The sequence below is a fragment of the Rhinatrema bivittatum genome, chromosome 11 (genome assembly GCF_901001135.1).
Source record: "Rhinatrema bivittatum chromosome 11, aRhiBiv1.1, whole genome shotgun sequence".
Lineage (NCBI taxonomy): Eukaryota > Metazoa > Chordata > Amphibia > Gymnophiona > Rhinatrematidae > Rhinatrema > Rhinatrema bivittatum.
In genome coordinates, this window is record NC_042625.1 from 41,537,309 (window position 1) to 41,553,354 (window position 16,046).

Sequence of the window (16,046 nt, forward strand, 5' to 3'; positions counted from 1 at the left end):
CTCTCTCCATTGCTTCAGGCACAGCTTAGACTGTAAGCCCTCTTGGGCAGTGAAATACCTACTATAATCTGAATTAAACTCAGATTTGGAAAGATGAGTAATTAAATATAAAATACAAATACAAAAAAACCCCCACTCCTATTGGACTGAGGATTTTACAAGTGGCTTTTTCTCCTTGCTCCTCTGGGGCTGTGCCTAAATGTGGTTGGTGGACATCCAGAATCTATATGCTACGGCAGCAGAGTACAGCAGATCCGAGAGCACAGCAACTCTAATTTTACTTCTATTCAGCATTTGGTTTGTGGGTGAACATTTATAAAATCAACCCCATCCGCTCTAGGAATCTCATTTCACCTACATGCCGATCACACCCCCTGAACTCCTACACTGCCCACGCCTTTCCGTGAACAGCAGGACACACGCCCCCGACATGCAGGGCAAACAGAGACATGCTGTTTTTACCCAGCCATTCGTGGCATGGTACAAGCTTCCACATCACCTGATCACCTACACGTTCATGCATCAGTGCCTTCCACTAAAAGCAAAATTAAATTCTGCAGGTTGCAGTGTGGGGCAAGACTAAAAACAGCAGTAAAGTTTTGGATGACAGCCGTGAAAGAGAGACATTTAAGGCCATTAAGATTTGCCTTTTTTTTTTTCTTCTGTGATATAATTTTTCCAGAGGAAATAACAAGTATTTAGTTTTTCTCCAAGCTCCCCCTAGCAGGAACAAATGCAAAGCAGCACAACGTCAAATACATTTTGACTTACATAGGGCACTGATAGCAGTTAAGGGTAGCCCCTCCGAGCAGGAGCAGACTGAACTCCAGGATAAGGGTTCTTCAGGCGTGGGCTAAGCAGGGCAAGGTCTTCTGCCTGTACCAGCCACCTCCTGCCTGTACAGGCCCTCAGATTCTGGTGGAGAGCACGACTTAAAGAGAGGGTGCAGACGGGGTACAAAAGGACACCCAACACCCACTGGAGCAGAACTGGCTGCAGGGTACTGAAAGGTGTCCAGAAAAGGAGGGAACAGGGAATGCACCATAGAGCAGATAAACGTAAAGGCCACGATAAAAGGGCCACACGCAGGGTAACACAGTACAAGGCAAGCACAAGAAGGCCACAATAAAGACCACAAGAAGCAGTAGTAATAAACAGGAACCCAAACAAAGGGCTGCGACGAGGTACTAGGATGGCCACAGCAAAAAGAGTAAGGGAGACTGCAAGATGAAGCAGGCTTAAAAAGTGCCGAGTCATGGACAGCCTTCAAGGCAATGCCTGTGCAGCACAGAGTGCGGCCCACTGAGGGGCCCTGCAGGCAGGAGGGCCCCACTACAGCCAGGATCCTTGGGATTCGAATGCTAGCGTTCTATTCAGAGTCTACAGTATCTCACAAAGGACCTACTTTCAATTGCTGAAGAAAAATAACTCCCTTTCCCCTCTCCCCCCCCCCCCCCCAAAAAAAAAAGAATTGAAATTAAGTTGTGGGCCACGGCAGCTCAAGAAGGCTCCTCATGCTCCCCCCCCCTAAGTTTCCCAAAAAAAACCAAAAAAACACACAGGCTCCGAGCCCTCTCCAAACCCCTACCCACCTGCAAACCCTAACGCAAGAGTCCCACCCTACCCGGACTTCCCAAGTAGCCGGAAGCGCAGTATATTTGTACTGCACCTGATGGCATCCCATGGTGCTTTGACAGCGCATGGTATGGTAGCAACGCCAGACGCCACTGGGAAGGGCATGAACGTACTGTCCTCTTGGGGGGGGGGGGGGAGGGAGACGGCTTTGAGGAGGTCTGGGTTCGGTGGGAGGGTTGTGGTATGGGTTGCAGGTGAGTGGGGGGTAGGGAGTAGGGAGGGAGATCCAAAGCACATGTGATTTTTGGATAATTGGGCCGGGGAGTAAGGTTGGTGGGGATGCTACTTGGGGAATATAATTTTTATTGATTTTGGAGGGTGGGGGAATCAGGTCTGCTGTCCCAGAAGGTTTGTTTTGTTTTGGGGTGGTTTTTTTTTTTTTTTGGTACTTAACTGGCTTTGTACTTTGAATACAGCCAGTTAAGGTTAACGTAATCCAGGAACATTTACCAGGATAACATATCTGACTAAGTTCAGGACTGCCTCAGAGCAGGCCTAAGTTTTTTAGATAACACTGAAAATTCGAAGTTAGCTAGAAACTTTGCCCAGCTAACTTAACTCCACCCTGGAACACCCCAGAGCCCCCTCTGAGTTATCTGGATGCGTTTTATCAAGTTCACTACTTCAGCCAAATAACTTGGAGGCTGTCAGAGCACAGAGATTTTGAAAGCCAGCGATTTGTCCTGCTAAGTCTCAAAGTTAGCTGGATAAACCATTCAAATATTGACCCCAGTGAGTGTGACTTTAACAAAGTGCATGCCTTTTAATTTTGTTTTTCAATATGAAAATAAGAGGCGTAAAATACATTAGGGCAAAAGCATAAAGGTATCCAGGAATAAGCCCACATGAGGAAACAGAAGACAATGTGAACCTATCAATGACCAATAGTGCCCTGTGAGTTTTCCTCTTAATCAGACACAGGGCAGGGACATGACACATATGATCGGGTTTAAGATTTTCAGGTTGGCTTGACATCGAGCAGAGAGGGGGCAATGATGCACCAACTCAGGATGGCTGATTCAGGCATATGGCACAGTTGGGTAGAAAATGCAGGGCCGGGAGTTGGGAGATGGAGGAGAAAGGCGCAGTTAAAGACTATGGGGGGAGGAAGAGAGAGAGAGAGAGAGAGAGAGGGGGGGGGGGAGAGGAGGACTGCCCTCAGGCACACCACACATTTTAATTCTGCAGCAAGCAGGAGGCTGCATTAAGCTTTTGAGAAGCCCTCTTAAACCAAGTAATGTGGTTGCTGGCAGTGCAGAAACAAGCAAAATGAACAAGCTCACCAAAAAAGAAAAGAAAACCAAATTCCTATGTAGGAGAAGCTTTTTTCGGCCTTATATTTTTAATTGCTCACACTGTGCCTCAAAGCATCATGCTCGTCTTTTCTTGGCAGCTCTCCCTTTGCCATACCTGCTTCTGTTTCAGCGAGTTTGCTGGTGCCATTACTGTGCGAACTGTTTGAGCAGCTGGATTAGCAGCCTTGCCCTTCCCTAGCACAGGGTTTGCCAGCCCTCTCCTGGAGGCACACCTAACCAATAGGGTTTTCAGGATATCCCTAATGAGTATGGACGAGAGAGACTTGCATACACCGGGTCTCCAATGTAGGCAGAGCTAACTCATGCATATTCATTGTGGCAATCCTGACTGGATAGCTGTGCCTCCAGGAGAAACTTGGCAAAGGCTATCCTAGTGAGCGAGGGTGAGATTGGTCAGAGTTCAGCCTCTTGGGGCTTGATTTCCTAAGGCTTTTCTCCATTCTGTGGCTATGGGTAAATTTCTTAGTAAATGACCCCCTTGATCTGTATTATATTAATACACCTGTATTCTACTGAGGTATTATTGCATTTTATTGATGTACTTATATTGTGGTGTATTTGATTACTGTGTTTTGTTTGTTGTAAAACTCCTTAGGTTTGAAATCAGCATAAAAGAACATAACGGAAGTTGCTTGCCTTATCCTGGCTAGTACTATCTTTCCTTTCATATTAGCATCTGACTAGCTTCAGTTACTCTCTGTGCCGATACATTCAGCCTGAGATTACTCATTTGTCAAGAAGATGCAACAAAGGTGAGTTTATATTATTTCACGAAACTGATTCTTATTATGTACTACAAATTATCTTGCTAAGATTACATTTTGATTTTATTCTTTTTTTTATTTCTTTCCTTCCGTATTTAAAAGTCACATCAATGTACACTGCAAATATATGTGGCACACAGAGCTAGAAGACACATTTCCAGCCTAGAGCTAACATGGGACTCTTTCATGTATGTCACATTCCCATAGGTTAGATTAGAATTTATCTTGGAAATTATGTAACATTTGCATTTTTTTTTTTTTAAAGAGTCAGGATGCAGAAATGACCATTAACTCCCATCCTGGTCGTCAGTTATCACAACTTTGGTGAGAGGTCAGCATTGCTCTGAGCTGTGCTTCGCTACAGTGCCATAGCCCGTGCAGATGCCAGGGTGGCACGGCTTTCATTCAATTCCATGCACTCAAAGCAAAAAGAGAGGTCTGCCCAGCCGCCACCAAAACCTCAGAGGGCAGCCTTTACCGAAAACATGCCAAAGAAGCTTCCTTTGCCATTCATTACCAAGACAATGGAAGCCAGTGGCAATCATGATTTTCGTCACCCATTCACAACTTAAGAGAACTGGGCAGCGGTCCTACCCGTCTCACAAGTCACCATTTGCAAAAGCCCCAGAGCAAGCCATGTTTCTCAGGGCACTGAAAAAAAATGGGGGGGGAGCAGCAGCCGGGCCCCTCCTGCCAGTGCCCAATCTGTAGTCTACCCCCCATGTCACATCGTCAAAAGGCAGACAGAACAGGGCAGAAGATCAGACAGCAGAGGAGAGAATAATCTAGCAACTGTTTCCTCGCTTCGCCTCTCTGATTCACCAAGCCCCCCTCACTCCCATTACCCCAGTACCTGAAACGCACGCAGACCAGCAGCCGGCCATGCTGAAGTTACGCTATATTTTATTTCTAACCTTTTTCTCTTCCCTAGAGAGCAGTTTATCCCCGAGAGCTGGGGTATCTTTTTTTTTTTTTTTTTTTTTGGGGGGGGGGAGGATCTTAAGCCTACCTTGGAATGGAGGGCTGGCAGGGGACTGCAGTCTGCTGTGTCACATTGCGGGCTGGCAGCAGGCAGAGCCTCGGCGCGCTGCCTTTCCTTGGGCTTCTATGAGGAGCGGGCGAGGAGGAGCAGCCGCCGCTGGAGCCTGGGCAGCGCTTCTCTCTCTCACGCATGCAAAGATGGCTCAGGCTCGGTCCCAGCCCGGAGCTGCGACGGCAAGCGGCGGCGGCAGCAGCCGGGGAGCCCTTCTCATGGCTGCCTCGGGGTCGGGGGGCTTTCTGTTTACCTCCACGGCCCCTGCTCTCCCCCGGATCTCCGCAGCAGGTCAGCGGCGGGGGCTCTACCGGCGCGAACCAATCAGCCGGCGGGGGCGGGGAGGGGCTGGCCGGGTATCAATCCGTTCCCCCGCTCCGTCCAATGGCGACGCCGGGGCAGGAGGGCACTGGAGCGGGATTAACCCGCCCGCCCCTCCTTCCCCCAGCCTGGCATTTTCACGAGGGAGACCGCATCCCGATCTCCCGCAGATTAACGTACGGAAAGCCTCCCCCCCCGGAGGGCGAGGAGGACTGCCCTGCAGGAGGAGGTCTGCATGGCTGAGGCGGGGACCGCTTCCAGCGCGTGGCCCCCACTTTTCGGGAATTGGATGCAGCTGAGGTGCAGCCGCAGCCCTCGCGCGGGGCCCCGGGCTCTCCCGTCTGACGGAAAATATCCTCAGCTCAGGAGGAGCGGCGTTTGCCATTCCTGATGCGGGAGCATTTTGGCTTCAAAAACTTCTGCAAATTATTCCTGAAAAAAAAGACGGCCCTTCAAGCTTCCTTTTTGGCTCCTATTTCTGATAAGGACGTGCAGTAATATGTAAATTATATTCTGCTTAAATCGAGGCACAGCGGCTAATAAAAACTATAAAAATGTAACAAACGAGCAGCTGAGTTCACTTTTTTTTCCCCGCAGTGGTTCATGAGATTTTTTTTTTTCAGCATTTTGAGCTCCCCTTGACTTTATGCTAAAGATAATTTTTGCCTTTTGATAAAGAGCCCTTGACCTATTTTGAGAGCGCTTAAGATTTTGCAGGTGCTCGCTCCAAAGGGAGCCTGGGGCTGCATTGACCCCTGCCCGAGGACCGTCTCTGCCATGGGCTAAAAGGGCCCCAGGGAGCTGCAGATAGACTCACGATCCCTGTTCCTATTGATCTGGAGGAAACTACATGAACCCTGTCACGAATGCTTTACCAAAAAATGCAAGCACTAACAACATTTTGCAGACGTGATAAATCTCACAGGGAGTTTTAGGCAGAGAGCCATAGCGCGCACCCTAGTCGACTCTTAAAACAGCCCATGGGAGACCACTGTTCATGGAACATTGAAATATTTTAGGGAGGGTTAGGCCTTTAAATGTGATGTTAATTTCGGTGCAGGTGGTACTGTTATGCCGAGAGAGATGACGTGAATTTTCACAACTGAAATGTCGCGTTAAAAACAAACTCACCACCATAGTTTTTCAGCCTAAGATTGAATGTTTTCCAAACAGGGCCAGGGAAAGCATATTTGGCACCCCTAGGTGAACTTTTGGTCATTCACCCCCTCCCTCAACTTAACTACTGGCAGCAGTGACTCCAGCACAGCGCCTCTGGTTCAGCATCCCTCTGGATCTCACACTGGTAGGATTTTAGCACCCCCACACAATCTTGGTGCTCTAGGCCAGTGGTTCTCAACCTTTCTTCTATCAGGACACACCTGAGCGATGATGCTCACATGTGTGACACGCTGAACACATGACCTTCATGGTATTTAATATAAGCACATGCTTTGCATCCACAGGAGTCCCCCGCTTCCTAACAATGGGTGCAGAGCAGAACTAAGACATTTTCCTATCAACTCACCAAACAAAAAAGATATTCTGATTCTGGTGTCATATTAATAACAGCATCACAAACTCTCTCTATTACCAGGTTCATTGAAAATAATACAAACAAACCCCACTGTACATGTCTATCAAACCTGCCATACCTCAGCAGCACTAACTCCAAGAAATGAAACAGCAATAGCCCTACCCATGAAAAGGCAGCAGTTCACCACCTGTGCAATATAATATTGAGAAAATACAACAAATAAGACTGATACAAACCTCTAGTAAAATATCTCATTTGAGTCACATACACACAGAACATAGTCAGAGCTGCCTTCACCAAATATAGAATAAAAGACCACAAGTTACAACCTGAATGGAAACCCCAATACCAGTTTCTAGTCTCCAGTTTTGCACTGCAAAACTGGAGACTAGAAAGAAAAATATATTTCCTCCCACACTAAGCAAAGTTCAAAGAGAGAAGAAATGCATATTCTCAAAACTGACATAGTATGACCCTTGTACCCCGTCACTCCCCTCCATGCCCCATCACCCCTCACTTCTCCCAACTACTCAATCATCCCTCCACATGCGCGTTTCCCTGTCCAACATCCCCTACATCCCCCATCCTCTTCCCTGTGCTCCCTTTCTGCCCTTCCCTCTCCCCTATCCAGAATATCTCTGACCACCTCTTTCCTACCCCTTCCTGCTCAGCATCCCCCCTCCCCCAACCCAGCATCCCTACTCCTCCATATGTCTCTCTCTCCTGTTCCATCTCTCTTCCCTGCCCAGCAACCCCAAAGCTCCTTTCCCCCATACCTTCCTATCCAGCAGATTCCTGACTCCCTATCCCCCCATGCCTTCCTGCCCAGTACATTTCCTCCTCCTCCTGGCTCCCAGCCAGCAAAATATTTCAGTCCAAACCAGAGTCTCCATCCCTCTTTATCGCAGCAGACGAGGGCAAGAAGCACTGAGGACAGGAAGATGAGGATAGAGTAGCAGTGGATCTACAGAGCCTTGTACCTTTCTCCCTCATTCTCCTGCTTTCACATCCAGGCCCCATGAGGTGAAGGGAGCATCAGCAGCCTCACTGCCAGGCCAGGCAGAGGAAGATAGTTGGTGTCCTCCTCACAGGCCCATATGAACAGGAGCTGGTGATATCACACTCTAATCTGGGTGAGGGAGGAGGGAACAAGCTCCCACTGGCCAGGAAGAGGAGAAGGAAGCAAGAGCAGCTTCCTGTCATACCCAATAAGAGAGAAGTCAGCCAACTCCTGCCCAGATTGAGGAGGAAAGATTAGTTTTCTGCTGGCTCTGCGACACACAGGTGTGACCCGACACACCTGTTGAGAACCACTACTCTAGGCAACTGCCTAGTTTGCCAAATGTAAGCACCGGCCCTGTTTTTAAACTTAAGGGTGTGCGCCAAATATCACCCTGAACACTGGCATGCACGCAGACGTCCACACTATTCCTCTCACAGTCTTAAGTGCCTTCATTATACTTTTGCCAACTGGCTTTGGAGACCGAGTGGGTCAGGCCAGGGCTGTAAGCATGAGCGCACATCTTCACCCAGTTAAGGATCACAAGCATGATGCAGCATCCCGGTAATAGGTCATTAGCTAGACAGAGAAGAGGATAGCCAGCTGGGAAAAGTGGAATGCTGTCTGTGAACCAGAATTCCTAACCTTCAGTATAGTGACAGATGGCATTATTTGATAGTGTGCCCCAGTGCTGGCAGGAGCGCTCTCGCATCCCTACTGCCGGTAAGGATATATTCCAGAAAAGGGGGGGGTGGGGGAGCGGCTGAAGCACTGGGGATTGCCAGGGACAGGGAGAGCTAGGTATTGAGAGGACTTCGATCAAGGGAGTAGGAGCCTGTATTGGGGAGGGAAGGGGGGGGGGGTTCAGATCCTGGATCGGATAGTGGGGTCCTGCATCGGGGGGGAGGGTCAGCAAAGGTGATTTTGACAAGTGACACACGCACCAAAAGGTTACCACCTGGTCCCGGACAGGTGTTAACTTTTAGGATTTAGCAGGCCTTCTGTAAATGGCAGGCAGAGGGCAGCAGATCGTGCCATGGGGGGGGGGGGGGGGGGGGTCCGCATTTGGGGACGTTGGAATGATCTTGATGGGGCTTTATGGGGGATGAAATGAAATCCCCCACACTGACCCTTTCACTTTGAGAGAGAACAAGGAGGGAGTTCGAGTTTAAGCGCATGCAGGCTAAAAACATTCTGAACACTGTCCTGAGTTAAGTATTTTTGGATTATTAACTCTTGAGGCAGTAGCATCAGCTGATGGGATATTGGGCTATTCACTGATGGTTCCTGGTTCGGTGCTAGTACTGTTTAACAAGTCAATGAGCCAACTTCAGTTTTTTATTTAAAAAAAAAAAAAATGTACATAAAAGAAAAATAAAACTAGTCTGTGTGAGTAACCGAACAGACCGGCGAAGACCCCCAGAGGTCTCATGCATTTGGTTTGCTGACATTCGTTCTCATAACAAAACACTTTCTGAATGGTGGTGGGGTCACCATTTTTGCATTTGGGTTGCTTGTTTTTGGTCTTTTAGGATCAAGTTGTGAACCCTTTCTTTCCTTTTGGTGGTTGGCTTGATATTTTATGTGCAGCCATGGGGAAAACCTTTTTTTTTTTTTATCTAAGCATAAGCTCTGATCTTTCAAATATTCAAGGTTGCTGCCAGTTTTCTAGCTCAGCAAAGCCAATCACCATAATGCGAGCCCTTGGATTTTTAAATTATGGAGCACTGGGTGGGAGTTAACCAATTAGATCGCTAGGTTGACTGCAATCCAGTGCAATGGAGCCTTTATGCACTGGAAAACCACTGAAGCTTTCACAAGAGATCTCTTTTTGAAATTAAAACATTTTTCAACTTTTATAAATTTTATTTTTATATTTTACAAAAATACTACAAGTAACCACTTGCAATGTATTTGTAAAATTTATTTATTTATTTAGAGGTTTTTATATACCGCAGTACGTAAAAAGATACATCACCGCGGTTTACAATTAACAAAAATTAGCAACAGGCTTTACAGATAACAGGTATATACGATAACCGGCAGTACAGATAGTAAACCATAAAATAATATAATGTTTTACATACAAATAAAATGATTTCGGAAGAAACTGAAATCATTTATGAACTAATACAACAACTTTAGAGCATAATATTCAATAATAGAGCTGGTAGAAGCCACAGGACGTAAATTGAACAAAGGAATATTCTATTATTATGAAACTAATTGAAGGATCCTAATCATGGGGTTATATATATATATAGGGTTATATATATATATATATATATATATATATATATATATATATATAGGGTTATGCATACAGAACTATAACAAGAAATTGATACAAAGTATATGCCTATACAACACCAATAACTAAAACTTCTTCTTTTTTAAAAACAACAAAATAAAAGAAGAAAAATATTAAAGCACCCACGAAATCTAATTGTGCATCTTCTCAAGTTACCATATAAAAATGCATGCATGTTTTGTATAGCACAGCATGTGTATGTATTTGTTTTTTGGGTCATCAGCTCCACTTAAGAACTCCAGATATTCTCATTATGGAAATTAAAGCATTCACTTGGTCATTACAACACAACAATAACAAAGTAACAATCACAATAGAGTTCACGCTGGTGGACAAAGAGTGTCATGCAATTCTAAGTGAAGGATTCTATTTTGCTATATATTTTCCATGTGCATGTAGTGTACTCCCATTATCATACCTAGCTCTGTTCACCTGGATTGGCCACTGCTGGAAACAGGATACTGGGCTTGATGGACCTTTGATCTGACCTAATATAGCAAATCTTGTGTACTAAAATATAGCTGCTTTTCATCACTGTTCAGGCCAAGAAGCTATTGCTAGATATTGTGAGGTGTTACAGCACTTCTGTACTCCAACCTCAATTTCACAAAGTTTCATAGTTTTGTACATGGCCAATTAGTTTTAGATATCAGGCCTTTGATATATATTTTTTTCAAGATAGCTCTGTCCTGTGCAAATTTAATGCTATATATACCCTTTTGCACTTCTCCAAATTTCTTTCCCTTTCTGCTGCATCACAACCTTGTCTAGCTGGACTTGCCAGTCTCAGGGGCTCCCATGACTGTGTAGCATTCCCTCCCTCCCATCCACGCAGTTCCCCAAATGTGACATGGAGGCTTCAAGCTATGGCTGTAGCTTTATTTACTTAAATCCATTTCTCATTATACTTAACTGTTGTTCATCCACTATATCTGGATTTCTTAATTGATCCATTCTGTTGGTGGCCACCTTGCCAGGGGAGATGCCCTCTTGACCCTCCAAGGGGCAAGGGGCAGGCCTGATTTCCCTTTACTTTAGAAGGGGTGGTATTCACTTTGTGGTCAGGAGGCCCTATCCAGCCATGCGAGCTAACCTGCTGGCGAAACAAAGAGACAAAGGTCTGGGACCCCAGCCTTTCGAGGCCCTGCTGACAGTCCCTCCTTACCCCAGCAACCGTTGTCATTGGTTACCCCAGGCAGACTGACCCCCCCCATACCAAAGACTACACTGAGCACAGTGGGCTGGGACTAGAAGCCAGGCCGCCAAACCAACCCCCTCCCCCCTCCCCCAAACCATGCAGCCAACATCTATGTTATGCCCTTAGCCACATGGCCTCGGGGTGGGGGGGGGGAGGGGTCCAGCTTAAAAATAAAAGTAGCAGAGTGGAGATCTTTCAGGGTAATCCTCACATGCTTTGTATCCTATCAAATCTAAGACTGGTATAGTTCTCCCCCCTCTTCAAATATATATATCCAGTAAAATACCATGCGTGACCATGAGCTGCCTGTGAAGCTGATCTCTCTTGGTATGAAAACAAACCAGGCTTTTTTTTTTACGCTAACAGGACTCACCTTGCCTGGAGACAAAATGCATGCTGGACCTCCAGCTGAGATGAACGATAACTGCCTCTGAAGCCACAGTAGCTCCTTCTGAGACTGTTTCAGAAGCTGTTCCACATCACTTGGCCTCTGGCCCATCAACCCTTCCTGCGAGACAAAATTAGCAGTGCGGTGAGAAGGTCATTTCTTAGCCCTGTTCGAGAACCGGAATCGATTACAGATTATTAATTGCTCTTTATCTGATCAGTTTGCCCCAAAATGGATTGCAGAAAAAGATATTTTCTCACGTCAGCTAAATTAAAATGCCCCACCTCCTGGCAGCAGGAAGAGGTTGCCCTGCTGGTGAGTTTGGAGTGGGGAGAGGTAGTCAGTGAAAGGGGTATTTGTGCATGTGTGTTTGTATATAGATGTGAGGGGCCGTGTGTGTGTGTGTGTGTGTGTGTGTGTGTGTGTGTGTGTGTGTGATATATATGTGAATGGGTGTGAGCATGGGGGAGGGGAAAGAACATGTCTGTGAGAGTGTGTATATTTGTGTAGGAGGAAGAGAAGTGAAAGTGTGAATGAACATGGGTGTGTGAGGGTGAGTGGGCATATGTGTGTGTCTGTGGAAGAGGGAGAGAAGTGAGTGAGCGAGCATGTGTGAGGGGTCTGCATGTGGGAAAATGAGAGGAGTAAAGCTGGAAGTGAGCAGGTGAGAATGTGTCAGAGAATGAGGAATGAGAGGGAGCATGTAAGAATGAGCGTGTGTGTGTGTGTGTGTGTGTGGAAAGTGATCGCGAACGTGTTGGTAAATGTGTATGAGAGTAAGTTTGTGCACATCCGGTCCTCCCGTCCCCCCTGCAATCACAGGGTGACTGGAAATCAAAAGTTCCCAGGTATGAATATATTTTACAAAACCCTTCCTCCCCCCCAAAAGGAGAAAATACTTTTTTTTTTAGTTAACAGTTTTATTAAGTTTTGCATAGTACAACAATGCCAAGAACAAACATGAAACAAGTATCATAAGATCAAAATACATACAATAAACCAGCACTGCACCCCAAACCATCCCAGCCCATCCCTCCCACCCAACACAAGGGTATAAAATAAAACAGAATACTATTATACCCATATTAGTTAAGTGAAAAGAAGCATAGCAGAGGCAAAAACTGATACATAAACAAAAGTAGAGGCCCCATCTATCTTGGTTACATAAGACCCTTATAGAAAATCATTGATGCTCATGTCCAACTTAGCAAATTTGTGTATACATAAATAAGTACATAAATGCCCATGAACATATACAAGAAAGTTGAACATACAGAGCTGCAGTAAATCCCCCATTGAATCCCGAGAAGGCACTGGTGAAATAATATCAATAATACTGTTAACATACCAGACCCACCAAATTAACAAGCTTACAAAACTAACAAAAGGCCCCTACTCTTGACCAGTTAATTTAAGGAAAGGTTTCCAAGTTGCAGAAAAGGAAGATAGCTTATGATATCTAGTTGCTAACAGAGATGCTAAATGGCAATAATTATGTAACTTAATCAGTGCTTTATGAAAAGCAAGCCTTGCTGGTTGTCTCAACTTGGCAGCAATCACACAGTGCGCCGCAATGAAAACTTGCAGACAAAAACGCTTCTGATATTTATTCAAACCCGGGATAGGCCAATGCAATAATACAAATTCCGCTGCTAAGGAGATATCAATACTTAGGGTCTTATTCAGCCAAAAAGGTAGCAACACCGGGCAATGCCCCCAGATATGAAGAAATGATCCCTTCAACCCGCAATTTCGCCAACATGTATCAGGGCGAGGGAAATAGTCTATGTAATTTTACCGATACCAAATGCCATCTGTAAAGCAATTTAAAGCTAGTCTCCTCTAAATGAGCTGAAATGGAGCATTTACTGATAGCCAACATTGTGTTCTTTAGTGTTGTTCTTAAACAAACAAAACATTTTCATTGTGTGTCATTTTGGGGTTTTAGCATGTGCTAAATGATTTTAGTGTGAGTTAAATCAAAAAATAACACAAAACAAAAATTAAAAAAAAAGTAAAAAAAAACAACATACAAATGAAAAGAAACAAAAAATAAAATGAAACAAAAGTTTGTCCTGCTCAACCTTGTTCATCAGAGAAGATAGCTTTGTATTTACCTTGAGGCAGCACAGCCGGTTTTTTAGCTCTTCACACTCCACTTGCAGAAGTTTGATTTCCATATCTTTGACAGTGGTCAGCTCCTTGTCAGTGCCTTGGAACTGTGCTGGTCCCCCATTGACGGAACGCATTCTCTGCTTTGCTGGGGACCTTTTAGTAGCTGCTACTGGTGGAAAGTTGTTTTCTGGCTGGAAGGCAAGGAAAGGACATAGTCCGATTTGTTCTTCTGTCTACCAAGCAAGAACCTAACCTACTGTTCTCGCCAGCGTTTAGCAGTAGGCACCAGAGTGCTGGATTTTTTGGTCATTCAAGTTCCACAAAAAAGGCTCTGTTTTCTTTTTCTTTATTTTCATTTACTTTCACTTTCCTTAACTCCCTATTTACCTTCTCCCACCTTTTCTCTCTCCTTCCATCTCTCACCTTCTATCACTGGAGCTTCTTGCCTATCCCAAATGGGGCCCTCTTTATCTTTCATCTGACTCTGCTCCCCAATCTATCTTCCCCTCCCTCCCTTCCAGTTTCTCCTTCCTTTTAGTCTTTCTTCCCTCTTTCCTCTCTGGTCTTAAAACTCAGTGTTCTGACTCCACAAAGAGCAAGCCTGCATGCTTCCTGGACAAAAAAAAAGAGAATTTAACAAGAGCCCAAACTGCCATAAAAATAATACTTCAGATCATCAAAACTTGAAGAGTCCAAACATCAGCACAGTGGCTGAGACATGCAAGCCACACCCAACAGTCGAGACCAGAACAAAAAAAAACCTATATACCCTAACAGCATATGGCTCATTGTTATGTGATCCTGAAAGAATGAGTATTTAGGAGAAGCTTAAATAATTTATATTATTTTTCATTATCTTTCTATGGGACGCACAACTGAGCAGTCAACGAATGTTATTTCCCTATTTATTTTTGAAGTTTTGCAAATACCTCTGAGCTGTAGCTTAATTCAATGGCTGAGGAGTGTGCATACTGCCTGCAGGGCTTCCAGTCCCCCAGGATCACAAGTAGAAATGCACCCGTGTATTTTTGAACCTACATCAAAGCGGGTGCAAAGCACACACAGAGGCTTCAAAATTAAATCTCCACTCGTACTTTCGTTCCCTTGACCACCATTTTTTTTTTGTGTGGGTAAAAGTAGATGCTATAAAACAGAGAGGGTGCATTTACGCACATACGGGGTCAGAGGGAGGTCAATAATCAAACCGTGTACACCACATAGAAATGCCGGATTGTTGCCCCATATCTTTATGAGAGGGGTATTTAAAATCATATCTGACTGCATAGCAGTCATTCTTTGACAAAGAACCAATTGTTTAAACACCCTTGAGGTACATAAGACTTTGTTCTAGCCACCATGGTTGGGTTGGGTTGGCTGTATATTGATGTTTATTTTGTAATACATTTTCTTTTCAGTGCACAATTCCCTGGCGTGCGCTTGGCTTCTGCATTTGTAAGCCGAGAAGGCGCCTATAGCCTGGCCTCGTCGCCTCTGAGAAGTTCTTCCTGCGCGATCCTTCACCATGTGGCTTGGATGGGGAAGCTTACAACATGCTTTGGTGACAAGTCCTACGAAATCCTAAACCCGCCTTTCTGTCTGCTGGCCTAGAAATCATGAGGATGGTGCGAGCCTGGGTATGAACTGCCACTACAGAAGCTTTCACTGTCACTCTCAGACTGTAATTTCTGTCCACGCACATCACCGAGGGTGTGCGATTGCTGGTTGCTTCCATACATGTCTGTCTGATATCTGAGAACCACAAACCCCCCATCTCTCAGAGGGGGGCCCGGAAACTTGAAAGTTAGATTCATTTGCATGTATTATAAATCATCACTGTATTTATAAATAATTCTGTATTTATATTTATATATTATTTATTTTTATTTTATTTTATATTATTTTATTTTATTTATTTATATATTATGTATTTATATTTATATATTATTTATGTTATATTGATTACTATCACCTCCTATCTTTCATATGTTTAAATCCTAAGGTTTCTTTATGCCTAACTGCATAACATCTCTATTTATATTTATATATCATTTATGTTATATTATTTACTATCACCTCCTTTCTTACAAATGTTTAAATCCTATTAATGTTAAAATAGATACCCTTCTCATTGTTATTTTGACTAGTTACCATGTTACAATGTAAAAATAGGGCGGACCTTGCCCTATTCTCTCAGTTATCTGTAAACCGATATGATATCTCGATCGAATGTCGGTATATATAAGAAAATAAATAAATAAAATAAATAAAAATAAATCACATAGGCAACATAGTCATATGCAATAGGGGCGGGCCTGTTAAATGATTGACAAAAAAGGCAGGAACATGCGTAGGCTCGCTGCCTCTCCCCCACCCCCCACCCCCTCGCCACAGGAGCTACACTGTCTCTCAGGCTCACATTGAATGTGTGCAT

General features: G+C 44.7%; 1 protein-coding gene across 12 annotated transcripts in view; it reads right to left on the reverse strand.

Annotated features, from left to right (window-relative positions):
• Positions 1–16,046, reverse strand: part of RIMBP2 (RIMS binding protein 2) — a 438,584-nt gene that overhangs the window by 351,533 nt on the left and 71,005 nt on the right. For 11 of the 12 annotated variants that reach the window (XM_029619910.1, XM_029619911.1, XM_029619907.1 and 8 more), the window contains exons 4-5: positions 13,618–13,806; positions 11,486–11,620 (exon numbers count right to left, since the gene is read on the reverse strand). In XM_029619910.1, coding sequence (XP_029475770.1) covers positions 11,486–11,620; positions 13,618–13,806 — 324 coding nt within the window. Of the gene's footprint in view, positions 1–4,724; positions 5,246–11,485; positions 11,621–13,617; positions 13,807–16,046 lie in introns of those variants that run through there. The other variant, XM_029619905.1, reaches the window with a different exon arrangement.